Below are 27,569 nucleotides of genomic sequence, written 5' to 3' on the forward strand. Positions count from 1 at the left end.
ATTAGTCTAAAGAAATTTCTATATGATCACGAATGGCGGTTATTCATATTATACCAGTGATCGGCACAAATAGAACTTGCCACATTAGTAAATGCATAGTAATGTTGCATAAAATAAATTTTCTGATTGTATATCTGATGCAAAATATTCCACAGTTTCCTTTCGGATAATTTTGAGTGTTGTGGGCCCCTAGTGACTATGTGCGGCAAATCACTGATCTATACATATGTATAAGCCCGAAATTAAACAGTAGTCGTATATAATTTAACCCGGCAATTCCCAGTGTCACCTACAGGTGACAAAGATTAAAGGTAGTTTTAAACATAGAAACAGATATCGCCGATAAATATTGGTATTATTTATATACAGACAAGATCCTGTTTTATATCTGATTTTATTTTGGCAACGCTAGAATTTTATTAACTAGGGGATTTTTAAAAATCTTTAAGCAGTGGTTTTGATTTTAACATACTGGTGTGTGTCTTATGATAAATAAGTTGTTATAAAAATGCCAAACGGGTAAGTATCACAATAATTTTTTTTAATAAATACTGCTAGATATTCCGGCTAACAATGTGAGCAAGTATTTTTAGAAAATAATTTTTTTTCTGCCCAGTGTCGCCTATAGGTGACCCAGCTATAAAATCGAAACTAGCTATATTTTTTTTTTATTTTAAACTTATTTATAGTGTAAACTAGACGTATTTTTACTATTTTTAATAAAAACAAATTATTTCTCCCTTTGGCGAGGGTATGGGAATTGCCGGGTTAATATAACTTTTAAGATTACAAATCAAATGTTCGCCAGTTTTGAAAACCAAAAATACATATTAAAAGAGGATCATGATAAGATTTAAATATATATCTACATATATAGGTTTAAAATGTTTGAAACTTTAACAATGGGCTCAAATGTTATTATTTTCTACAAAAAAGTAATCACAACATTCATTCTTTCTATTATTTAACTGAAATTTATCACAAAAAAATAATGTTTCTTAAAAAAATAAACAAAAAAAAACCTTATCTCAACAAGACCAAAAAAAAACTAAAATAAAACATTTCAAATCTCTAGCAAAATAATAAAGAACCAAAAACATGAACATGACTACCTTAAACAAACATTTGAAAATAAAATAACAAGGAGATAAGGGAAACAAACTGGAAATATTTGAAAGAACTGCATTAATAGAAGAAAGACAAACACAAACTGAAAAGTACTATGTACTTGAAAAGAATTTCCTGTACAGTCTTACAAAACTCCCTCCCCTGTTTTATGAAACGGGAAAATCCACAAACGTGATTAACATAGAAAAAACGAAACTAAACTAAAACCCTAAAATTAAACATATGAATAAGTTAGTTAGACATTTTTGTAAAAAACACTTGTGTTTACTAAAAGACAATAAATAGAAGAAAAAACACTAACAAAATAGTAAATAAATATTCATGAAGTCACACACAAAAATACATAAATAAAACATGTGTTTTTTATGGCAAAAAGAAAATAAATTTAAAAAAACAAAACAATAAAATTGTTAACTTACTGCAAACGATCTTCAGCAGGGCCACCTTTCAAAACATCCGACACCGCTATGGAAGGATCACCGTTGGCAAAGTGGGGATTATCACGGCCACCGGATACTGCAATACCAAAACCATAACCGGGTACACGAGTTACCGACACCGTATGATATTCCCATGTTGTACGATCACCCTGAAATTAAACGGGAAAGAAATAAAAATTAAAATAAATTTTATATAAAATTTAAGTAAATGAATGAAAAGTTTTATTTATTAAATTATGAAATTTAATTTATAATAAATATATTTTATAGATATTTTTATATTTTGCCCTAAGAATTTTACATATAAATATTTTATTTAATTGAATAATGACCGGAAATGCATTTAAACTTCACTTGTCGTTACCACACCAATAACTAACTTTGCTGCAAAGTACGTTTGTTTGATTGGAATTTTTGATTTGAAAATTTTTGAAAATTTAATTTTATTTAAACAGGAAATTTATTTAATTCTCTTTTTATTTATTTTAATAAATGTGTAAAACATAAGAGGAAGTAGGCAAACAATTTCATGCATTATTATATTAAAACTTTGGAATAATAATTTATTCATGATTTTTATTGTTGATAAAAGACCACCTTAAACAATTTAATGATTAAACAGTTCAACACATCAGTTTATTTGAACCCATCTGTCACAAAACACTCTACTGTGATATTTGTCATAAAAACAATTTTGAACTTTTATTCGATTAAATTAAAACTCGAATAATTGACAACTTTAATTGTTTGACATTATTTGCTCCTCTTGACTAGCCTTGACTTGACTAGTTAACTCAGAAAACAATTTTTGGGTGCACACATGAATTTGTCTTGTTATGTTTCTGTCCACACTAGACAAATTTATGTGTGGACATGAAATTGTCCGCTAAGTAAACAAATTGATCGCTTGTCAATTCATTTTGTAAATGATTTAAGACAAAACAAATTGAATACACCAAAATATTTAAATTAAATTTGGATTAGATTTGAATTAACAAAGATTTAATCATGCAGAATTAATAGAATGATAGAATTCTATATCAATATCAGAATAAAATATCATTTGAATAAAGCTAAAGAAATTCTTTGGAAATGGTTTTATGGAAAGAATTTCTAATATTTTTAATAATGAATTAAGAATTTAGTTGAAATTTAATTAATTTATTTGAAGCTATGTTAACGAACGTGATTTTTAATAACTTATTAATGTTGTTTTTTTTTCTTTAAAAAATGTTGCACTTTTTCTGTCCTTTTTATACAAAATCATATAAAGTTGGTGCCAAGTTAAAGATTTTAAAGAACTGTCCAGTAGTATAAACATTTTTTGCAAAAATTCATCAATATATTCAGAAATAAGCCAGTGTTTCGAAAAAGAGGGCAGAAAAAGGGCAACATTTTTTGACAGAAAAGAAAAAACATAAAACGGAAGCCATAAAACAAGTTTGACAAGTAAAAAGTAACTAGTTTAGGATTTAAATTGAATTTTTAATAGATTTTCAAAGATTGTCTATTTAATTTATATAATTTTAAAAGAAATCATTATTGAATATAAATATTAAATCTTATGTATGGGTTTAAATTTATTAATTAAACACAATTATAATTGATTAGCATTTTAAAAGGGTTATTGAAACATTTTAAACACGATAATCAATGTGGGAGGTTCTGTTATATGACCTACCTTTTCCTGTTTAATTCATAATGATTTTCAAATACATATTTCAAATTCAATGAATTCATTCATTGTTGAAATTAAATTCATTCATTATTGAAGGTATGAGTTTAAATTATTTTGACAACAAAATATTTTAATTATTTTTTTATTTCTTTAATATTTAATATGTTGTATATGTTTATGAAATATTCATTAATTTATCTTTGAGATAACAATTTACAACTTAACAAAACATTCCAAAAAATCTTGATTTCCAGCAAAAGTTTAAACAAATTTATGTTAAACGTAAAGTTTTGTTTGAGTAAAAAGGCTCCACCTGTCTGTGACAAGTGGTTGAACTCAAAATGAAAACATAAAATTAATTTCAAACCAAATTAAACATTACAATGGGAAAAATATTCAAATATCAAAAGAGCTGCTCATATGATTAATGCAGAATGAATGCATAAACAATTTGTGTTTTATTTTTAGTATTTTTTTAGCTAAAATGTTTAAGCCTCAATAAAACAGCAGTGGGCGTTTTAAACTAATATCTAAATTTTATAATTTAATAAATACAATATGAATAAAAAAAGATGCAATGTTTAAAAACAGCATGTAAATTATTACAAAATACTAAATGAAAATCTATAGACGTGTTAAATACATAAATTGCAATTTTTATTTTAGATTTGGTTAAACATTCATATTTGGAAAAAAAACAAACCCAAAACGTATTACAATGTAACTTCATTTAATAGTTTGAACGTGGGCTTTTTGTTTTTTATACCAACGTTTTATTAAGAAACCTTTAGTTTTAAGCCTATAGCAGGTGTAAAGTTTTATGGTCTAATAAATGTAAATAATAAAAAAAATGTAAACATTTACCTACAAAGAATAAATTATTTATTACTTTTTAACTAGCAATTACAAAATGTGTTAAGTTTTGTTAAATAAATATTGATTTTGTAAGAAAATTTATGGGAAATCAAAGAAATATTTGTTTAATAAAACGTATAAGATTGTGCCGTTTCTTAAATACCCTTCTATTTAACGAAATGTTGCCTTTTGCAAGGAATCATTTATGAATTTTTGTTATTTATTACCTATTTAAAATGTAAAATTTCCATTGTATATAATAATTTTTAGTACTAATAGTGCAACCTTTTCACCATTACAACATTTTTTCAGAAAACAACATTAAAAATTCAAATTGGGTATAAAAAGGGCAACATTTTTGCCCGACATATTTCTGTTTACTCTAAATTTTTAAAAAAACATAATTCGATAATTGGAAATTAATAGGTTTTACAACAAAATTTAATATTTCAAAACAATTCTGCCAATTCGCTACATTTCAAAATTAAAATTGGGAAAAAAGGCAACATTTTTGCCAGATAAATTTTCGTTTTCTCTATTTTCATTAAAACCTATTTCAAAAATCATAAATCCGACAGAAATGTTGAAAGTTTTAAGATTTTATAATAAAATTCATTATTTAACAGCAATTGTCTCAAGTTAGCACATTCCAAAATTAAAATTGCGAAAAAAGGCAACATTTTAGCCAGATAAATTTTCGTTTTCTCTATTTTCCTAAAAACATATTTCGAAAACCATAAAAGCTACAGGAATTTTGAAAGTTTTAATTTTTTATAACAAAATTTATTATTTAAAAACAATTGCGTGAAGTTAGTACATTCCAAAATTAAAATTGGGTATAAAAAGGGCAACATTTTTTGTCAGATAAATTTCCTTTTTTTTTCTTAAAATTTTCTAAACATTTTAAAAACCGTAAAAGTTACAAAAATGATGAAAGTTTTTAGATTTTATAATAAAATTTATTATTAAACTACAATTGTGTCAATTCATTGGATTCCAAAATTAAAAATGGGGGGAAAAAGGGCAACATTTTTGCCAGAAAAATTCCAGTTTTCTCTAATTTCATAGAAATATATTTCGAAAATCATAAAATATGCAGGTGTATTGAAAATTTATAGCTTTTATTAGAAACTTCATTATTTCACAACAATTCTGTCAATTCGTTACATTCCAAAATTAAAAATGGAGGAAAAAAGGGCAACATTTTTGTCAGAAAAATTTCCGTTTTCACAAAAACATATTTTGTAAACCACAAAGCTAAAGGAATATTCAACATTATTAAAGATTTTATAACAAAATTCATTATTTAACAACAGTTGTGTCAATTCATTACATTCCAAAATTAAAATTGGCGGAAATAATGCAACATTTTTGCCAGTCAGATATCCGTTTTCTCAATTTTCATAAAAACATATTTCGTAAATCATAAAAGCTAAAGGAATATTCAAAAGATTTTAAAACAAAATTCATTATTTAACAACAATTCCAAATTTAAAAATGGTGAAAAAAGGGCAACATTTTTGTCAGATAAATTTAAATTTTCTTTAATTTCATAAAAACATATTTTAAAAACCATAAAAGCCACATGAATATTGAAATTTTTAGATTTTATAACAAAATTCATTATTTTACAACAATTCTGTCAATTTATTACATTCCAAAATTAAAATTGTGTAAAAAAGTGCAACATTTTTGCCACACAAATTTCTATTTTCTTTAATTTCATTAAAACATATTTCGAAAACCATAAAAGATACAGGAGTATTGAAAATTTTACAGGTTTTACAACCAAATTTAATATTTCACAATAATTTTTTTCAATTCGTTACATTCCAAAATTAAAAAATTGGGGGAAAATAAGGCAACATTTTTGCCACAAAAATTTCCTTTTTCTCTATTTTCATAAAAATATATTGTGAAATAAAGCCTCAGGAGTTCATTATTTCACAACAATTTTTATTTTGACATTTTTCTGAAAATCTTTCAATATTTTTAAATGATTTTTATCTTTAAATAACAAAATAAACCTATAAATAAACAAAGAAAAAAATAAAACATTTTTAAACTTACCAATATATTGTTTGGTACATAATCTGGAAATTTCATGTTTTATTTAAAATTCAAAACAGAATTTCTGTTTTGTTGTTTGCGTATTTCAAAAACGTTGAGTGCTTTTAAAATAAAAGCACTTTGTTCTTTAAAACGATTCCTTTGTATTCACCAAAAAAACACTTGTTATTTAAAGAAAAAATATTCTGGTTTTAAAGCAAAATATTTATTATAATTTTTTATAAAATCTATTTACTTTATTACTTTTCTTCGTGTATATTTTTAATTTTATCTTTTAATATCTTCTTTCTATTTTTTTCTTCTTTACACAATTTATTTGAAATTCATTTTGACTAATAAGATGAATTTTTAATTTTTGGTATTTATTTCTTTATCACTTTAATGTATAATTTATTTACATTTTTTTTATTGTATACTCTGTAGAAAAAGAATTTAGAATTTGTACCAAAGGTTAATTAAATAATTTCTCTATTTTAATATTTTAAAAAAATTTATCTAATTGTCGATAAATAATTATAATTGTCTGTTTCATGATGTCAAGAAATATGATTAAAAATATTTCTTTGTTTCAGTCATTTACATGTTTGTTTTTTTAATAATTTTTTTTTTCAATACCAGTTTTTTTAACTTGTTTTGTTTCGCTTCAATAAGTTATTGAATGAATATGAAAAAAAAATGCATTTTTAGGGTTTTGTTTTTGCAAAAAAAAAGATGATAGAACACGTTTGAGTTTATGAAAAAATACAATACATTACATAACTAAGAATTGAGTGAATTATAGGAGCTACACTACTTCAAATGAGTCAATGCTATAAATTTAATAGTATTAATAACTTAAGTTTTAAGCTTGTGCAATGGTTTTTTATGGTCAAGATTTTAGCAAATCTTAAAAGTTGTATAATTTAAAACATATTTTGTTGAAAACAAAATCCAAGTAAGAGCTTTTGAAAAAGCTTTATTTCTAAACAAACTCAAATGCACAATAACTTACAAGTTACAATAACTTAATAATTAAAATATGTGAGCGGCTACAATTTTAATACATATTAACTTCAAAAGCTTTACATTCATAACAAATTTTCAAAGAGCTTTCTATTATTTTTTTGTTCAAATATAATAATGAATAATACATATCAAAACTTATTCAAAAGACTAAAAATGTTAATGTTTTGATGGCAAACAAATATTTAAGTGCTGAAAACTATAATAGAATAATTGTTGATTCATTACATCCCAAAAGCTTTCAACATTATTTTTGTCTATAGCCTATATGAAGGATTCATATTGAATGTTTGTTTCATAAAGCTTTATTACATACGTTTCTTAAAATATTCATATGTATTTCAAAACAAATTTAGAAAATCCCCTCAAAAGTACAAAAGCTTTGAAACATTTATTTCAAAAACTTTTACAAAAGCTTCTAAACAATTTAGAATCAAAGGCATTTATGAAACAAAATATTAAGAAAGATTTTTTTAAAGATTGAAAAATAGGAATTTTTAAAGCTTTACAAAAGCTGCATAGCTTTTTGTATATAAAAAGCTTTTACAAATTTATTTCAGAAACTTTTTCTAAAGCTTTAAATCACTGGGTTTTATAAAGAAATAAATTTAAAGAGTTTTTAAAGCTTAATTTTCAAAGTTTATAAATCATTTCAAAAGCTTGTATTAAATTTACATCTCTAATGCTTTAACATTTCATAGTTGCACTATTAAACATTAAACGGTTTTAAAAATTAATTCCTTAAATCTTAATTTTACAAGTTAAAAATTTGCTTTAAGAAAAAAATTAAAAATCTGTGAAAAGCTGCATAGAAGATTCACGCTGAAAGTTCAAATTAACTTTTAGAAACTTTGAGATAAAAAGCTTTTATGAATGATTCATACCAAAAACAAATGCATTTTAAAGCTATTTTAAAAATGTTTAAATAAAAAAGTTAAATAATACAATTTTCTAAAGCTTTAAAAGCCTATTATCCAAAGCTTTAAAAATCACATTTCTCGATATAAAGCTTTTAAAAATCATTTTATTTTATTTTTAATGCTCTGGAAAAAGCTTTTAAAATGCTTTCAAAAAATAATATTTTTCCTCAGCTTTTTATCTAAAGCTTTAAAAAATCCTATTTCTCAAAAGAAAGCTTTGAAAGCTTTTAATTTTTTTTTATATTTTTAATGCTCTAGATACAACTTCAATTCAAGAACTCCTTTAAAACACCTAATATTAAAAGGTTAACTTTTATTTTTTTCAAAAGTTTGTAAACAATTTATTTTAAAAGCTCTTCGAATAAGCTTGAATTAAAAAGAAGTTTTTAAAAAGGGTTAAATTGTTTAAGATGTTAAACAAATTTTGAAATGTATGTCAAAAGCTTTAAAAAGTTTTCTCAAAAGCTTTTAAAAATTAATTTGAAAACTTTTTCAATAAACATGAATTCCAAAAAAATGTTAAACAGTTAAAGTTTCCTAAGATATTTCAAAAAAATGTTGAAAACTTTTCCTTAAAAAGTGTTGATAATGATTTATAAAATCATCATATATGTAAAGCTTTAACTGCTCAGGGTAAAGCTATGTAGCAATTCATTAAAAATTTTAAAGGAATTCTTAATGAATTTTTACAATACTGACATATGAATTGATGCATTGAAACATCAAATTTAGACCACTGTTACTGCAACTTTCATGTACTATGACTCAAAGCGCCACTTAATTAAAGCTTTCGCTTGAATTCCAATTCATCAGTTTACATTCCCTTGAAGCATAATAAAGTAATTCATAATTTTTCTAGAAAACAATTGAATTTCTTTTAATTTCCTGTTAAAATGTTCTTATGCGTTCCTAAATACGCAAGCAAAAAGGGTGGGTGATGGCTTGACTCGGTGACTCGCACAACAATCAATCTTATTGTAGTCCCTTTTAAAGAGTGCTTGCTTGAAAATAAGATCTTTTAATACTTCTTACACATGTTTGTGTAGAGATGAGCTAAAAATAATTTTAATTAACACAATTAACACTTTTAGAGCGATGTTTTTTTTTTATTATTTAGTAGTTCACACATTTTCTTCAACGTAAACGTTAACAAGAGTCACACATTTTAAAATTCTTATAATAAGTAAATATATTTAGTTCTCTTATTTTTTTATTTTAAACAGCAAAGCAAGATTGACAGCTAGATGTAACAGAAAGAACTCTTTGTCTAGAATCTAGATGTTGTAAAATAAAATTGGGAATTAAGAATACATACATTTATATAATAAAAATAAAAATAAAAAAAAATCAAGCAATTGAATGGCGCTAAAAGCTGTTTTAAATGGCGAAATTGAAAGGCATTAAAAATACATAAAACGTTTATATTAAATGAGTAATTTAAAAAGAATTTTAATAGCTGTTGTAACACATTTTTAAGGTAATAAAATTGTTTATGTTTTAAACAATAAATAAATTTGTTTAATAGATTGGAAAATTTCAGGTAAATAAGTTTTTATTAGATATAAAACTTTAAGGTCGCCTATTTCTGCTAAAGTCTAACAAACTTTCAGATTTCTCATACTATAATAAAAATTCATTACTGATTAAACAGCTTTTTGCACAATTTTGTGCTGCAACTCCAAAAATTATGGCTACTTTATCATTTGCAGATTAACAACAAACCATAAATCCAAAAACGAAAGCAATGGCCATTAAATATTGTAATTCTTAAGCAAAGTGAAAAAAGTTGCCATCTTTGCTGTCTATTCATATCAGTAAATATTGCACTTTTTACACTTTTTTTTTTGTTTTTGTTACAACAGCAAGCCACATCAAAAGCTAAAAGAAATAAAAAAAAACGAGTACTAAAATAGCTAACTGACAGATGAGTGCAAGGACGGACAGACAAAGGCGGAAAAACAGACCGACAGACATTCATGCATATTAACGTACAGATTGTTTAACAAACTGTGATGATTTCATATAAAAGTGAAATGCAATGCATCATAAAAGGCAGGCATTAAAATAAAATCGGAGCACACTTTTCATGAAGTAAATCGGGGGGAAGAAAAAAAATCAAAAAGCGTAGAAGAAAAATAAGCATGGTTACGCTTAATGAGTTTTTGTAGAAAAATCGTTTTTCTTGTTGTATGAAAATTATACAGATGTTTTAAAGAAAATGTTCTTTTTTTATGTAAACGTAATTAATATTTATAGATATTAACAAAAAAATTATACTTCAAAATACAAATTTTAAATATTTTTAGGTAAACAAAATTTATTTTTCAAGAGTTATTCGGGAATACAAAATTAATATTATAGTAAGAATTGTGCTAAATTTCCCAATTATTGATAAATTCACTGACATTTATTGTTGGAGGATAAGCTAGTTCCTATGAGCATTTATACAAATCAAGCTATAGAGTGAATGAGAATTACAGACACTCAAGCTTTATTTGTAAAAACATCAAAGCTTAAACAAAACTCCAACAATTAATAGTGAGTTTTTCTTTTCTTACATTCCCTCTACAATTGTTTGGCTTTTTTCTAAAGGTGTTTTTTTAATTTTTTGGAAAAAAAAATTTTTCGAATTGTTATTTTAAAATTTTTTAAATTCAAAATTTATTTTTATTAAATTTAAAAAAAAATTTGGTTTTTTTAATTTTTTTTGTGGTGAAAAAAAAATCGGGTTAAAAAATATTTTTTCCGATTTTGACCCATTGTAGGTCCAACTTACTTATATACGTCATTGCAAAGGTCTTTGAAATATCTATCATTAGATATCCATATTGTCTATATTAATGACTTAGTAATCCAGATATAGGTCAAAAATAGGTAAAAAATCGAGGTTGTCCTGGTTTTTTCCTTATATCTCAGCCATTTGTGGACCGATTTTCTCGATTTTAAATAGCAACCGAGTCGGAAGAATTCCGGAGATATTGATGTATGAATAGTGTATGTAAATTATTTGGGGGCTTTGGAAAGCTGATTTCAACAGACAGACGGACAGACAGATAGACGGTCATGGTTTAATCGACTCCGAATATATGTAGCTCTCTTATTTGTTTTTAATTGCATTTTAAAACCAAAGACGGGAATTCCCGGAAAATTTCAAAATTAATTACTATTTTCCAAGAAATGAAAAAGTGTTGGAAAAGAAAAACTCTAGTTTTAGTACACACCCTTACAAATACACTGGTAAATACGGTTTATGTTAGCTCATACAGTGCTTACGATATACATACTTCCGTTGGTACTCGAGTTACTAGTATTTATAGACACCAGCGTCATCTCCTAGTGACTTCCAGTAACATTTGAATGTTCGATTGCCACAAAGCTACTTCACAGTTAATGTTTTAAACATTTTATATAGATAGCGGAGTCGTTATAGATATTCCATAGTACGGCTGTGTGTTGAAATCAACTTTGCGAAGCCCCAAAAATATGGGGTATAGTCTTGTTTCGGTTGCTACTTAAAATCGAGAAAATTTTGCTGATTTTAAATAGAAAACTTCTCGAAAGCATGTCTGACAGAATTATTGAAGATTTGGATACCGAAGATATCTTGGGTCTTCAGAAAATTGATTTCAACAGACAGACAGACAGATCCAGAATATATATCTTATAAAGTGATCGGAAAATTATATTGTGGAAATTACAAACGGAATGACAAACTTATATATACCCTTCTCACGAAAGTGAAGGTACCGTGAAATAGCTCCCAAATGAAACAACTCCCATCAAAAATGAAATAATTCCCAAACTTGAAAAATGAAATAACTACTAAAGGGTAAAATGAAATTACTCCCAATAATCGGCGGTTTCATAATTTTAAAAATATCAGTCCCAAAAGAAGCGAAATAACTCCCAATGACATAAATCCCAATAGAAATGAAATAGCCAGTTTTTGATACACCCCAGAGGAGAAAACCTTAGCGCCCGGCCAAAGCCCGGCAATGCAAAAAATTTGTCTGAACGAAGCCAGTTTTTGATATACCCCAGCTGAGAAAGCCTTAGCGCCCGGCCGAAGGCCTACAAAGCAAAACAATTTTTCTGTGAGAAGCCAGATTTTGATATTTATCGGTTCTGCTTTTGCAATGTAGAACTCAATAAAAATTAAATAACTCCCAATACAGTGAAATAACTCCTAATTCCCGAAATAAAATTAAATAAAACCCAACAAAAATTTTATTGGGAGTTGCATTATGAAATAACTTCCAACAAAAAATTATGAAATAACTCCCTGTGTTAGGAGTTGTTTCATAATGAAATAAGTCCCAAGTTGTATGAAAAATTTTTTGGGTGTTTTTTTCTTTTTTTCGTAGGGAGTTATTTCACGGTACCGAAGGTGAAGGGTATAAAATTAGTGGTTGTTACAAACTCTAAAAATCTAAAGAATAAAACTGTTATATCCAATCGAAACATGTTGCATTTTGCCTGATTTTTCACTAATGTCCAGTTACTTTCTGGAAACAAATTTTCACTTTGCCTGTACCTTCCTTGCGAATCTTATTTTTTAAACGTTATGGATATCTGTTGTAGAAACATTTTTAGAAATACGTCAATGTTTAGTTAGATTTATAAATATTTGAATTAAAATTTTTGTAGAATTTTAGAATTTTTCTTTTTTCAAGTGGTTTTATTCCATTCAATTTTAATTGTTATCCTTTAAGCGAATTCATTGCGTTTTTAACTCTGTTTTTTTTTGTTTTTTTACAAAACCAAGGTAATTTTTAATGCATTTTTTCCCCTCATATTTGAAGTAGTTACTTGTTGAAACAGTGTAAAAAAACAAACAATTTTTAGAATCACTTTTTTTATATTCACTTCACTTTTATTGTAATAAATATTTAGATAGCTGGCGTAACTAATATATCTTAAACTTTACATTTCTTATTTGTTGTGTTGTTACATTTGTGTATTTATAAAATTCCACTTTTTTTTCTTCTTTGGTTTAATAATTTGTTCAAATCATTATGATTATATTTTTGTTTTCAAATGCCGGTTAGTTTTCAAATTGTGATGAAGCGTTTCATTTCAACACTTATTTCATTTTATAAGCGTTAATTTTATGTTGGATTTGTTAACGTTTTGAAACACGTTCGCTTACTAATTTGTTGTATGGCTTGTGTAGTCATTTGAACCCACAATAATACAGAGAGAAAGAAAAAAAAACACACAATGTAAACAATTGCTCACACACTCAAAACCAAAATTCACACAGATACTTTTTCAAAAAAAAGACTCTCACTAACGAATTTTAAGAGCAAAACAGAAAATGTACAATAAAAAGTAAACTTATAGATACTTTTACGTAGACACACACACAGAATGTAAACAAACCAATTTATACAAATGCATATATGCACACGGAAGAAAACGTATCCATAAGATAAATATCCACAAGTCATATGATGTTACAAAAACAAAAACAACAAAAGAATCTGGTGGTATCTTTTGTTAAGAATAAATATGCATTAAAGAGGGGTCTGCTGATGATGATGATGATAATGATGTTTAAACTTCAAACAAAAACTATCTTTATGTAAATTGAGGTGAATCGAGTACGAGCAGGGAGTTTAAAATTTAATATTTAGCTTTTGGTTTCTTTAATAAGGAAGTCATGTATCTACGTACTACGTAGTTCTTTTATGATTTTTGTTTAATTTACATGTGGTTGTTAGTTGATTTTTTGTATAAAAAAAATATCTACTAAATGCAAAGATTCAAGAGATTTAATGATTTCAAGAGTTTATGCTCTTTTAGAGTTACAGGGGTTACTTTAAAGAGAGAAATGTGTGATATTTTTGAGTATATGGGGGAGGGAGATAGACTGAAAACGATTATGATTGATCTGTTGTTTATATTTGGTAAAATTCAGTTTTACAAATGTTTTATAGTTAATTATTAATAATTTAAGAATTTTTCGTAATATTCAAGGAATAAAATTCATGAAATCTTAACTAAGCGAAGACACTTTCGATATATTCAAAAAGTAAAACCGTCGATCTCGGCTGAAAGCAGTTAATACTGAAATCGTTACTAAGCGTAGCCGCTATTTGGTATATGCAGCAGATTAAACCCATAAGTCTACCCGAAATTCGTCTTTTTAGGAAATCTTTATTAAGAGAAGCAGATGTTCGGCATACACGTAGGAGCTGGCTTTCTTTTTCGTAATTTGACAATCAGCCCAATTATGAATAAAAATTCCCCGGGAGTTTTTCCCCTTTTCACATTTGCCTATTCAAATTCAATGGAAAAAAACTCCAGGGGAACAAACTCCGGCTGAATATTTTATTCATAATTGGACTGTATATGAAACATACTCTTTTTCTGATTCTTTTTTACAAAATCGTATTTTTGGTACTATAATGAATATCTGCTATTGGTACAAAATTAAGGGTACTTAAAATTACTTTTAGAAATACTTAAATATTTTGTTGGATTTATAAATTACACTAGTTTACAAATCAAACATTTTTGTTTGCTCATGGAATGAAACTTATATTTTCGAGAAGAGCTAGGGACGCTAGTTAATTGACCATTTTTTGTTTCCCTTCTATACGTCAAAATTTTGAGATATATGGGTTTTTATTTTTCCCCTGACCTGAGTACTACTAATGCATACTGTAGTGTACCGAATTGTGGTAATTAGGTATTCACATCGTTTTTGGGTACATAACACTCTGGCGAAGCTACTAGATACTTTCAGAGTTGTATTATTTTGACAAATTCCAAAAAAAATTAACGGGAAAAAAATAAATACTGTTTAAAAGTACATCTTTCCTGTAGATAAACGTTAATAAATCGCTATTAAATACAAAACTCTAAAGTAAAAACTATTTGAAAATGTCTTCTGGAAAGTGTAAAATAAACCCAGACCATTTTTGTTTTATTTGCGGAAAAATTATTCAGTCAAATCAAGGTTTTCCTATAACACAAACACTGCAAAATGCTTATTTACATTAAAAAATTACGTAAAAGCTTTAGATAAGACAAAACCAGCATTTCAATATTTATGCAGCGTGTTCCCGAGTCTTTCTGGGGCTAAACTAAAAGAAGGGATATTTGTGGGTCCTCAAATAAGAAACATTTTGGTTGATACCAAATTTGAGTGTCTATTAACCGACGTTGAAAATGCAGCATGGAATTCTTTTAAACTTGTTGTTCAAGAATTTTTGGGGAATAAGAAAAGTCGAAATTACAGAGATATTGTTGCGAATTTATTACATAATTTTGAACTGATGGGTGTAAATATATCCCTCAAAATTCACTTTTTACATTCTCATGTGGATTTTTTCCCGGAAAACCTCGGACACATGAGTGACGAACATGGAGAGCGTTTCCATCAAGATTTGAAGATTTTCGAGAGGAATTATCAAGGTTTTTGGGATCAGAATATGCTAGGAGACTACTGTGGGAGTGTCGTGAGGGAGACAAATGAAAATAATTATAAAAAGAGGACTAAAACACTTCACTTTTAATTTTTTTGTACTAATTTAATGTAAATTTTTATATGTTTCGTTTTTAAGAAATATCTGAAAAGTTTGACGTCCATGATTTTTTTAATATTTTTTCCGAAGTTAGAAGACCTAATTACACAAATCCCCATATGTTTCAATTCATGAGCAAAAACATTGTAAACTAGTGTTATTAAAATTAAAATTAAATTTTCAAATAAATTGTAAAATTTTAGAATTTAGAATGCCTATTTCATATTACTTTCGCGCTAACTAACAACACACATATTCTTAATCTCTTTTGTTTAGTCGTCACTGAGACAGCGACGAGTGTACATGCTATTTTTTCATGACCACTGAACGAAATACATATTTGTATTTTTTTTCAGATTTTAAATGATTTTAATCAGAATAACGTAATAAAATAAACAAACAAACTATTTTACATATCGAGGACCTATATTCAAAACCCTCTATCTTGAAAAACACAACTTCTCAGGAGAGTCAAAAAACTGTTTTATTTCGCGTGTTACTTTAATTATTAAAATTCTGTATTCTACAATATTTTTTTAAAGCAACTACTGAATCTCTCATATAATTGGTTTTTAAAATTTTGCATTATTGTGGACTTTATGATAGATAGAGGATTTTGCTTTTCAAAAATACTCAATGTGTATGTATGAAATGATCAGATAGAGGGTTTTGCACTTTAATAATAATTAATTATTTTGATTTCATTTATGCCATCTGTCAGTTTTTAACGTGATTTATTTAATATAACTTAATTTATTTAAGATCGCGTCTAATAATACAATATTAAACAAAAAATTATAGAAAAAATGTTTTTATTTTGCTTTTGTAAATTTTTTTGAAGTTTGATTGAAGAAATTATTTCAAAAAATATTTGAAAATCATATTTTTTTTAAAGATAGAGGGTTTTGCATTCAGAAAAATTATTTGTGTAAGATAGAGAACTAAAAAAATGCAAATAAAAGAGCAAAACATCTTTGTTATAAAATTCACACTATATATGAGGGCTGTTTTACTGAACATTTTACCATCGAAAAGTCATTTTCGTGAAAATCATAGATAGAGGGTTTTGAATATAGGCCCTCGATATTTTAAATATTTACAAATTTGCCGAAAATGATTAATTAAGATTGTTGACTTCATTATTGTTAACAAATAAAGCCTTAAAAATATCAACATATTTTATTAATCGTTTCTTTCTCTTTCGCTCACCAACACAAATACAGTTTTAGCTTTGGTTATCCCTGTTCTAGACCAAATTTATTGTGAATGATCTTGAAAATCAGTCCATATTTATTAGTTTTTGCTGATTTGACACTAACAAACATATGGCTGATTGTTAATTTTGTCTTTCGTCGGATTTTTCACTAATGAACAAATGCAGTTTTTAGAAAAATGTTTGCTCTACTTCTGCTCCTTTATATATATTTTTGGTACTATTACAGACAAATATTTCGGATAAATTTAGTACCAAACTTAAAGGCATTTAAAGGGTGTCCAACAAAAGATAAACATTTTTGTGAATATATAAATATTTTGCGAGATTTATAAATATATGAATTCAGCAAAAAAAATTTCACTTTTTCTGCCCTATTTTTACAAAATCGTATTTTTAATAATATAATGGAATTCTATTAAAGATCAATTTGATACCAAATTAAAGGTATTTAAAAGACCTATAGTATATAAAATTGTTTGAAATACGGCAATATATTGTGGAATTTATAAATATTTGAATTCTGGAAAAAAATTTGACCTTTGTCTGCCCCTTGTTTACAAAATTATTATTTTTGTTACTATTACATAGAAATTTTATACCAAATTAATGATATTTAAAAGATTTATCTAATAACATATAAATATATTTGGAAATACTTTAACATTTTGAGAAATTTATATTTAAATTCTGGAAAAAATATTGCCCTTTTTCTGCCCCCTATTTTATAAAAATTTTCGGTACTAAAATGGATAACCATTAGAGATAAATTTGGTATCAAATTAAATGTGTTATCTAAAAGTACAGAGGCGGGTTCAGGGGGGTGGAACAAGTTTTAATATAAAAAGGAAAAAAAAATTAATTTATTCCCCCATCCAAATTGTTGACCTGGGCGCGGGTCTGTAGTAGTATATAAACATTTTTGGAAATTTGTGAGATTTATAAATATCTGAATTTAAATTGAATTTTCCAACAAATTGTACAATTCTTGAATCTTTTCATTTATTTATTCAGCTATTCCATTTTTTCTGTGAACGATCTTCAGCGAACAGTACTTGACATATTTTAGATAAATTTGTTGGTCCTATTTTTTACAAATAATAACTTAAATCGGAAGTTTATTATTTTCTTGGAGTTTGGGCAATATTTGTCTTGTTATGAGATGAGCCTAAGCCAACAAAATTGGATCGCGAACGAATCATGTCGCAGCAAAAGTTTGCCTGTTTCTTGGTTCATCGTAGAACGGTGAATTCGAAATAAGTTTTGAGTGTAAAAGGCTGTAAAGGTAAAACAATTTAAAAGCTAATTTTATATTCTGTCAGTATAAGATTTAAATATTTAAACATTCACCCCGATATATACCAGTGATCGACATCCATAACTACCAGGGACCGAAAGTAATCGGCTTTTTAATTGATACAACAAGAATTTGAATAAAACAAACATAAAAGACGCAGATATTCAGACACTTCTTTGTTTTCAATAGAGAAGGGTTACTTTCAATATTTTAGAAAATTTTCTCAAGCTCAAATTCTCCACAAGTTCTCATTGGGCTGACCACTGATATAAACTTCATATTCAGTTGAAATTTTGTTTTTGTTCAAAGAATGATAAAGAAGTTAAATTATGGAAATCAGACAAATGTAGCTAACAGTTCCCTAGAGTATTTAAAGAGTATGAGTTCTCTATTTTAAGAGAGTTTTGTGAGTAACCTACACAACCACTTCTCTTCTGAGTTATTGTTTACTTATTGCATTTTAATACGATTGTTTGATAATTGTGAAATTCATATTTAAAGTGCGGGTGCCATTTAAAATAAATAAATAAAGAAACATTTTTGTCAAACATCAAATAAATGCCTAAAAACTTGAAAGAATTGGAAATGGCTAAAGAGGGATAGAGGAAGTTTTAATAGATTCCAATCAGTTTTACTTAAGTAGTCATTGATTTATGTATTTTAAACGTGAATTTAATAGGAATTTAAGTATGGAAGAAATAGACAAATATATTTGAGAGATTTAAAGAAATTGTGAATAAGAAAGTAAATGCATGAATGAATATTAAAAAGACAATTCAATGATAAAATGGAGATAATAAAAAAAAATTGCTGTAGATTGGAACAGTCGGGGACGAGCGAATACTAATTTTAAGAAAATTAACAAAATAGGAAATTCAAATTGAATCAGTCACTTGTCTGTTTTTAACAGTAAATTGTTATTTTCGATGTTTTTGACAAAATTCCCAAGCATAAGTTCTCAACAATTTCTCTTTGTGGCGATCATTGACTTGGACTATAAATTCTTTCCCTTTTGATAATGTTTGTAAATATTTAATACATAAACATTTTGTTATAAATTAAATAAATTCAAACTTTTGTTAAATTTGTTATTTGGAAAGATCTTTACAATATTTAAATCTAAGTGATCAAAGTAAAGTGTTGGCTTTATCAGTAAGGCCTTTACCAAAATTAATCTTCTTTTATAAGAAAATTAAATCCAATCCCTTATTAATAATGCAACACAATCCCTACAACTATTTCTATCTCAAAACATCCACATTTCAATTCAAGTCCCATCAAACAAAACATAATAAATCCCTTCTTTTCATTCATTCTCCACAATGCGTATAATGATGATTCACCTATCTTGCATTTATTTACCATTAATTTCATCATGAATTTCACAATTTCAAACTCATATCTTGTTCTGAGCATTTCTTTAAATTCAAACATGTTGCAACATGCTTGTAAAACTCACAATACCAATCTTTTAGTCCACTACCTGGACTTAAATATTTTACTTTATTTTGTGTGTCTTCTCTCAAGGGTAAATCTGACAATTGTTCTTTTGTATGGCAACAGAGCCAAACAAAAACAACAACAACTTCATAATATTAAAGATCATTTAAGAAGTGATCGCTTTTTCTGTTTGCATAGAACAAAAAAAAGATTTATTTTTTGTAGGTACCTGGGGTAGATAGATCTTTGTTTTTGTAAGACAATTTTCAATAAATCAGTACAGTATCGAAGAAAGAATTTGTAAATGTTGTGTGTGCTGTCTGAGAAAATCTAATATGTTTAATTGTCAGCCAGCTAGGCGATAATTTAAACTCTGAGTAAATGTAGTGTGATTATGATGGTGGCTACAAAAATTAATTGAATTTTAACGACTTTTTTGTTTTTAGAGATAATTTAGTTGTACAACTATTTATAGAAATAGTAAAATAAAGCATTAAGTGTGGAAAACATTAAAAAAACAAAATAATTAATTAATAAAATTGGTTTTAAGGATTTGAAAAATCATGCATGTTTTGTGGTAAAATTTAAAACATTAAAGATTTATTTATCATACAAGATTAAAAATATATCACATTGATAAATGTATTGTAATATTGCAATATCTCCAATTTGTTTCGATTTTGATTATTTTAACGAGTTTCTTTCACATTACACCTTAATTGAATCGTTTATTTCTAAAACCAGTCAAGCAACAAAAAATCAAAAAATTGAGTTATTGGGAGATAACTGTTTTGTAAAGACAAATGCATCGTTTAATGCAAAAAAATAAATACTGCCCCACTATTATGTTGAAGCAAAGCCGAGAAATCCATGTTTAGTGCAGAAAGAAGCCAACTGACAGCGATTGACCGCTCCAACTAGGCCCTAATCTTTTTTTCATAAATGTTGTAGGTCTCAATAAGTGATACAAAAATAAAAGATTAACAAGCTCTAAAACCCTACTTGGTTGGATATGAAGAGTTTTCTCGGAATATTTTTCAATGGCCTGCAACGGAAGCAGAATGCACTGTAAACCAAGGGTATGATGGCGAATAGTTATTTCAGAACAAATAAGTATATATGAATATGATGTTAAACTCTTTAAAAAGTTCATTTATCATTTTACTTTTGAAGTTCATAATAAAATTAGTATAATTTAAAATAGTTGATGGTTGATTGCTTCAGAAACCAGTCAAGTGCAACCTTTATATTATTTTTTTAAATATATGTTAATATAGATAAATAAATGTATCAAATAGTTACACAAATGAATAACATTCATAAGAAAAATATCAACTTTGTAATAATTTTTTTTAAGTTGTTAGGAAGTTTAGTTTATTCAAGATCAACAATTTGTTGCTTGACGGGTTTTTGAAATAAACGATTCAATTGAAGATGGTGTTCGGGCCCTGGTGGCTATGATTGCTGATCAGTGATCACTAATGTAAAAGTGGATAATTTTATGTTAATTTCTATTTAGAGCAGTGATCGATCCTTATAGCCAACGGATTCCTAGTGCCAAAAAAAATTGCCAATTGAATGATTCGGTTCTAGCTACCAAAAATAAGTTGATTAAGATGTAATATTTCATTCAGTTTTAATCAGTCTTTATAGCTGAATGAAATGCGGTTTAATGGCGATATATGGCTTTTATGAAAAATCGGTTAATGGTAATAAAATATTGTCTTTTTTTGTGAAAGATCGATTAATTTGTGAATAATCGGTTTTTTTGGTAAAATTTTCTTAAGATGACGATTAAAATTGTTAGATGTTTAAGCTCAGTTTAAAATCTTGAACTTTGTTTTGGTTGTAAGCCTTCCTAGTAGCCTAATAAATGTAGTTTGAACTTTCGTCATTCATATGTCGTATATTTCACAAACAATCGCTAGATCCGTCATATTTGAATTTTAGCAACTCTATTGTAACTTAAATTTACACTTGAAGTTAAATTTATAATCCAAGTTATAACTCTAACTTGGATTATATTCTAAACCATTTATATACAAAGGAATCCGCAGTCTACTACAAATCTAAAATTATCGAACCCTCTAAAAAGATAATGCGTCAGATTTCTTCATGGTCCTTCGAACCGGAACCGTGTGGTCCTTCGTTACAGGTACTGTGACAATTGCCATGTCCTGAGATCATGTTCATTCCCAGATACTCGTCAGAAATCAGCACTACGGTGAGTATCAAATAAATCCTCAAATCTTGAATTGAAATTACTTTTATTTCCTTATAATCTCAAAACTCTAACTCCTCTACAAAGGAATCCACAGTCCACTACAAATCCAAAATATCTAACCCCCTAAAAAGCTAATGCGTCAGCTTTCTTCAATTAGTTTATTTCAAAACAGGCAATCAAAACTGTCTAATTAGTTAACGTTGGTTTTAATTTGAGTTTAGTTGAAGTAATTGTTTATCTGTCAACTCGAAAATGCAACTGAATTATGTGGAATTAAACTTAACTTCCTTTCTAAACATACTTTAAAGAACTTCTGTAAAAATTACACAGAAAACAATAATTTGGAGGTATTCCATCAAGAATATTCAAGTTTAAAAAACAATTATTTCTATAATGACAATTAAAGTGTATACATCAGTGGTACGCAAAAAGAGGCATTTAATTTGTGTGCTCTTTTGGGTAAAAAATAAAATATCCACAACAACATCAAGAAACTGAATGAATTGTGTGTATTTTTACGCTCTATTACGCTCTTTTGTTCACATTCGGGTTGTTTGACGAAAATCATCGTAACCTCAACAATATAAACGCCTACCATGGGTATACATGGTTAAGCTTTGTTTAATTTTGGCAACAAAGGTTATACTTGTTCCAGTAAATGTAGCTTAAATTATCTGCAGTATTTCTAACTAGTTACATTTGTTTGTTACTAAATAGGTTTTAAAAACTGCTTGATAAGTTAATCTTGGGTTTAATTTGTGTTCAATTGAACTCTATAAGAAGATCATTTATCAACTCAAAAATGCTACTGAAAACAATAATTTGGTGTCATTTTTTGAGTAACATTCCACAGAATTTTGTATAACCAACTAATTTATTTTAAGGTTTAATCTGTTAACAGGTTTAATCTGTTAACATGTTCCAATAAACGAAGTTTAAACATTCGTAAGTATTTATAAACAAAAACTTTAATAAGTTATTTTATTTTTAAACTTGACTTGATTAGCTAACTTTGAGTTTAATTTGAGTTTAGTTTAACTAAACGCTGCAATATGAAGTTTATTTCGAAGAATGTTTATTGCGATTCTACTGAGAAAATATTGAAATCGCAAAATTGTACCCTAAACTAATTGCTTTTTATTTTTAGAATAATTATTAAGTTTATTAGATGTTTAAGCTTAAATTAGGTCAATAACTGCAGTTTAAACTCCCGTCACGGTAAATAAAGAGCTTTCAGTAACTATCAGAATAACATTGATTTCAATTTCAGTTTAGTTTAGTTTAACTAAAAAAACACAACTGAAATCTTCTTTCAGGAATGATGTTTTCGTTTAACATAAATAAATCAAAATCAGATCTGGAAATTATACTTTAAAAAAACAAGGTTATAACAAAAACTCAAGTTATATTTTATTGTACCAAGTAACAATTACCTACTTTTTAAAACTAATTCTTTAGCAAATCCAATCAAAACATCTCATGCACAATCACAATTAATAATAGTTGCTTGTTACTACATACATACACACTTTATTAACATTTATAATTACATAGTTTTATTACACCCCCTCCTCCTACTAAGTTTTACAAAATTTAAAATTTTAAAACAAATTATAAATGTGGAATTTTAGTTTGCTTTGAAAAAAATAAAAGAAATCAAATACACAACACAAAACTACATCAAATTGCATTAAAAGTTAAAAAAAAAAAAAAAACAAACAAGAGGCACGCTTTCTGCACACGAATTGTGCCATTCGCAATTACAATTGCAGTTGGCAACAGCGGCAAAACATGCCTTACAATTTGTTTGCAAAATAAATAATAACAAGTAAGAGTGCTATATTCGGCTGTGCCGAATCTTAAATACCCTTCACCAAATTATACTTCAAAATTTTAAATATTTTTAGGTAAACAAAATTTAATTTTTTTTCCAGTTGTTTTTTGAATTTTTTGGAAAAAAAATTTTTCGATTGTTATTTTAATTTTTTTTTTTTTTAAATTAAAATTTTTTTTTTTAAATTTAAAATTATTTTTTTTAAATTTTAAAATTTTTTTTTTTTAAATTTTAAAAAAAAATTGTTTTGTTTTTTATTTTTTTTTTTTTTTTTAAAAAAAAAATCTGGTTCAAAATTTTTTTCCCGATTTTGACCCATTATAGGTCCAACTTTCTATGGTCTTATATACGTCGTTGCAAATGTCTTTGAAATATCTATCATTAGATATCCATATTGTCTATATTAATGTCTTAGTAATCCAGATATAGGTAAAAAAATAGGTCAAAAATCGAGGTTGTCTTGGTTTTTTCCTCATATCTCAGCCATTTGTGGACCGATTTTGCTGATTTTAAATAGCAAAATTCTCGAAAGCATGTCTGACAGAATTATTGAAGATTTGGATCCCGAAGATATCTGGGGTCTTCAGAAAACTGATTTCAACAGACAGACAGACAGACAGACAGACAGACAGACAGACAGACAGACAGACAGACAGACAGACAGACAGACAGACAGACAGACAGACAGACAGACAGACAGACAGACAGACAGACAGACAGACAGACAGACAGACAGACAGACAGACAGACAGACAGACAGACAGACAGACAGACAGACAGACAGACAGACAGACAGACAGACAGACAGACAGACAGACAGACAGACAGACAGACAGACAGACAGACAGACAGACAGACAGACAGACAGACAGACAGACAGACAGACAGACAGACAGACAGACAGACAGACAGACAGACAGACAGACAGACAGACAGACAGACAGACAGACAGACAGACAGACAGACAGACAGACAGACAGACAGACAGACAGACAGACAGACAGACAGACAGACAGACAGACAGACAGACAGACAGACAGACAGACAGACAGACAGACAGACAGACAGACAGACAGACAGACAGACAGACAGACAGACAGACAGACAGACAGACAGACAGACAGACAGACAGACAGACAGACAGACAGACAGACAGACAGACAGACAGACAGACAGACAGACAGACAGACAGACAGACAGACAGACAGACAGACAGACAGACAGACAGACAGACAGACAGACAGACAGACAGACAGACAGACAGACAGACAGACAGACAGACAGACAGACAGACAGACAGACGGACATGGCTTAATCGACTCCGCTATCTATAAGGATCCAGAATATATATAATTTATAGGGTCGGAAATGAAAAATGTAGAAATTACAAACGGAATGACAAACTTATATATACTCTTCTCACGAAGGTGAAGGGTATAAAAAATAAAACATAGTTTTCAAAACAAAATATTTTGAAAGTACCATATTTTTCGCTAAAATGCTTAAAGGGTTGAACTGTCAGGCCATTAGGGAACTTGGTGAGTGAGTGAGAGAGTGCATAGTGCACTGCACACCTTGTCATGTACAAAATATAATTTTTTCATAGTTGTTGTGGCAAATAATCAAATCAAATGCATTTGATAACATCATCAAACAGCATGACACAGAGATTTAAAGGATTATATTGAACCCGTCATACCCATTTATATACATACATATATAGAAATCGAATAATGTCACTCTCTGATTTTTAATACAAAGTCAGCAGATTGCCACTATTATGGCAGCGATATCGCTAGAAATTTTCATTTAAAATGTGTTGAAATTTCGATCATCATTTCCATAGTACAATTGATTCCTTTAGTATTCTGCCTTAAATGCTAATAAAATAACAGCATTAAAACGTCAATTACATTTCACTCTTTGACACATTTCAAACAATATGCTGTGAATTGAAGTGACGTTAAACTATATTAAAATGTGTTGGCAAACGTTTAGAAAAATAAACTACATACATTTTAAAATATACATAGTTTTATTTTTGTACAATTTAAGGGCTATTTTTATATTCAAAGCAAAGAAAATATGACCCTCAAACTTTTGAATGGTAAACAATTCACTCGCTTTAAGAGATTTAATTATTTCTGTGTTGAAAATGATCTCGTAAAGGTTGTCCAATAATAATTTACTAGAGAAATTTGTATAAAGATATTGAAATCTGTGAAAGGACTTTGGTAAATTTTTCACAATTTCCTGAGAGTTGGCTAAACAAATGAATTGGAGGTAGATTCTAGATAAATTCCCTATAATGAGAAGAACTGTTGGTTTGACCTTTTAACCCCCATTTTCTCAATCTCTAGTTATCGTTTTTCGTAACGATATACTTCCAATTAATATAATTTTTGTATGAGAACTGTCAGTATATCGCCACGATAAAAAATAACCAGATATAAAATATTTATTTTATTTCAATATCAAGAGAATTTAAGAAATTTTCAAAAATTTTAGATCGTAAAATACAGACTCAAAATTATATCACAAAGGAGGCTTTATCTGATGCGGTTTTAAAGGAGATAATTGAATCTTTAATTGGTTCAAATTACATCGTCGCATTGAAGCAGTAATAAAAAAACAAGGAATATTCAACAAAATACTGAGTCACTAAAAGGGAGGGTCAATAAGGCCTTGACTTTTTAAAAATTCCCTCTCTTAACTGAAAGGGCAACACTGCTCCTGTCAACAGGCTTCTGTCAACATAGGAACAAGCTGCGTCATTTAGTTTGTGTTTGACAGCCATTGATAGCGACGAAGTAAATGGAAACAAGTGAATTTATTGTGCTCGTTAAGCATTACTTTTTCCGGAAAAAAAAGATCACTCAAATAAATACTATGGGAACTCTGCACCATCAATTTCAATGGTAAAAAAGTGGTTTACTGAATTTCGTTGTGGCCGTACAAGCATGGAAGATGCTGTTCCAGTTAAGGTCTCTACACCCGAAACAATTGAAAAATTCCCGATATGGTGTTGGTTGATTGGATATTGAAAGTGCGAGAGATTGTGAGATGCATATCACATGGCTCAGAGGTTTAAATATTGAATGATTACTTGGGTATGAGAAAGCTTTTCGCAAGATGGGTGCCGCGTCTGATTGTAATCGACCGCAACACAAACTTGTGACCACTTCGCAGGAGTGTTTGGCGTTGTTCAACCGCAATATGGACGAGTTTTTGCGCCGTTTCGTAAACGTGGATCCACCTCATCACACCAAAGACCAAACAGAAGTCATAAAAGTGAGTTTCTCGGGGTGAATCGGCTCCAAAGAAGGACAAGGTGGGTTTGTCTGCCAACAAGAAAAAAGTTGCAGTTTCCATGGAAAAAATCCTGAATTAGGCTACGAACTGCTCCTTCATCCGACCTATTCTCCGGATTTAGCCCCGAATGACTATTTCTTGTTTCCAAACTTGAAGAAATGGCTTGTCGGAAAGAGATTTGACTTCAACTATCTCACTAACAAATACCTCTTTTGATGACCTCGATGAATCTTATTTTTTGGATGGGATATAGAGCTCAAAGGAGACTATATTGGAAAATAAAATTATTTTTTTATACAAAAACCTGTGTTTCATTCAAAAAGTCATGGACTTATTAACCCGCCCTCGTATCAGTGGTTTCAATATTTTCATTAGATTTTCCTTTTGGAAATTGTGTAGTTGATGTCTGTCTGGTAAATAGTTTAACATGTATTTCTACATGTTTTCCCAAATAACCAATTGACACGCTACAATTGTCTGCAACACGTATCCAACTTGATGGCTGACACAACAAAAATTGTCTCTTTTTATTGTTGGCTGTGTTTGTGTGCCTGTCATCCTCCCTACAGACAATGTTAAGGGCCATTAAACATTGACAGTAGCAGTTGTTGGTTGTGTATGAAT

General features: G+C 28.0%; 1 protein-coding gene across 12 annotated transcripts in view; it reads right to left on the minus strand.

The window, feature by feature from the left end:
- pyd (polychaetoid) overlaps positions 1-27,569 on the minus strand; it is a 313,355-nt gene that overhangs the window by 31,170 nt on the left and 254,616 nt on the right. For 10 of the 12 annotated variants that reach the window (XM_065505888.1, XM_065505883.1, XM_065505880.1 and 7 more), the window contains one exon: positions 1,548-1,717. In XM_065505888.1, coding sequence (XP_065361960.1) covers positions 1,548-1,717 — 170 coding nt within the window. Of the gene's footprint in view, positions 1-1,547; positions 1,718-6,171; positions 6,354-27,569 lie in introns of those variants that run through there. The other 2 variants (XM_065505927.1, XM_065505900.1) reach the window with 1 other exon arrangement.

This window comes from Calliphora vicina, chromosome 1 (assembly GCF_958450345.1).
Source record: "Calliphora vicina chromosome 1, idCalVici1.1, whole genome shotgun sequence".
In the NCBI taxonomy this organism is placed as follows: Eukaryota; Metazoa; Arthropoda; class Insecta; order Diptera; family Calliphoridae; genus Calliphora; species Calliphora vicina.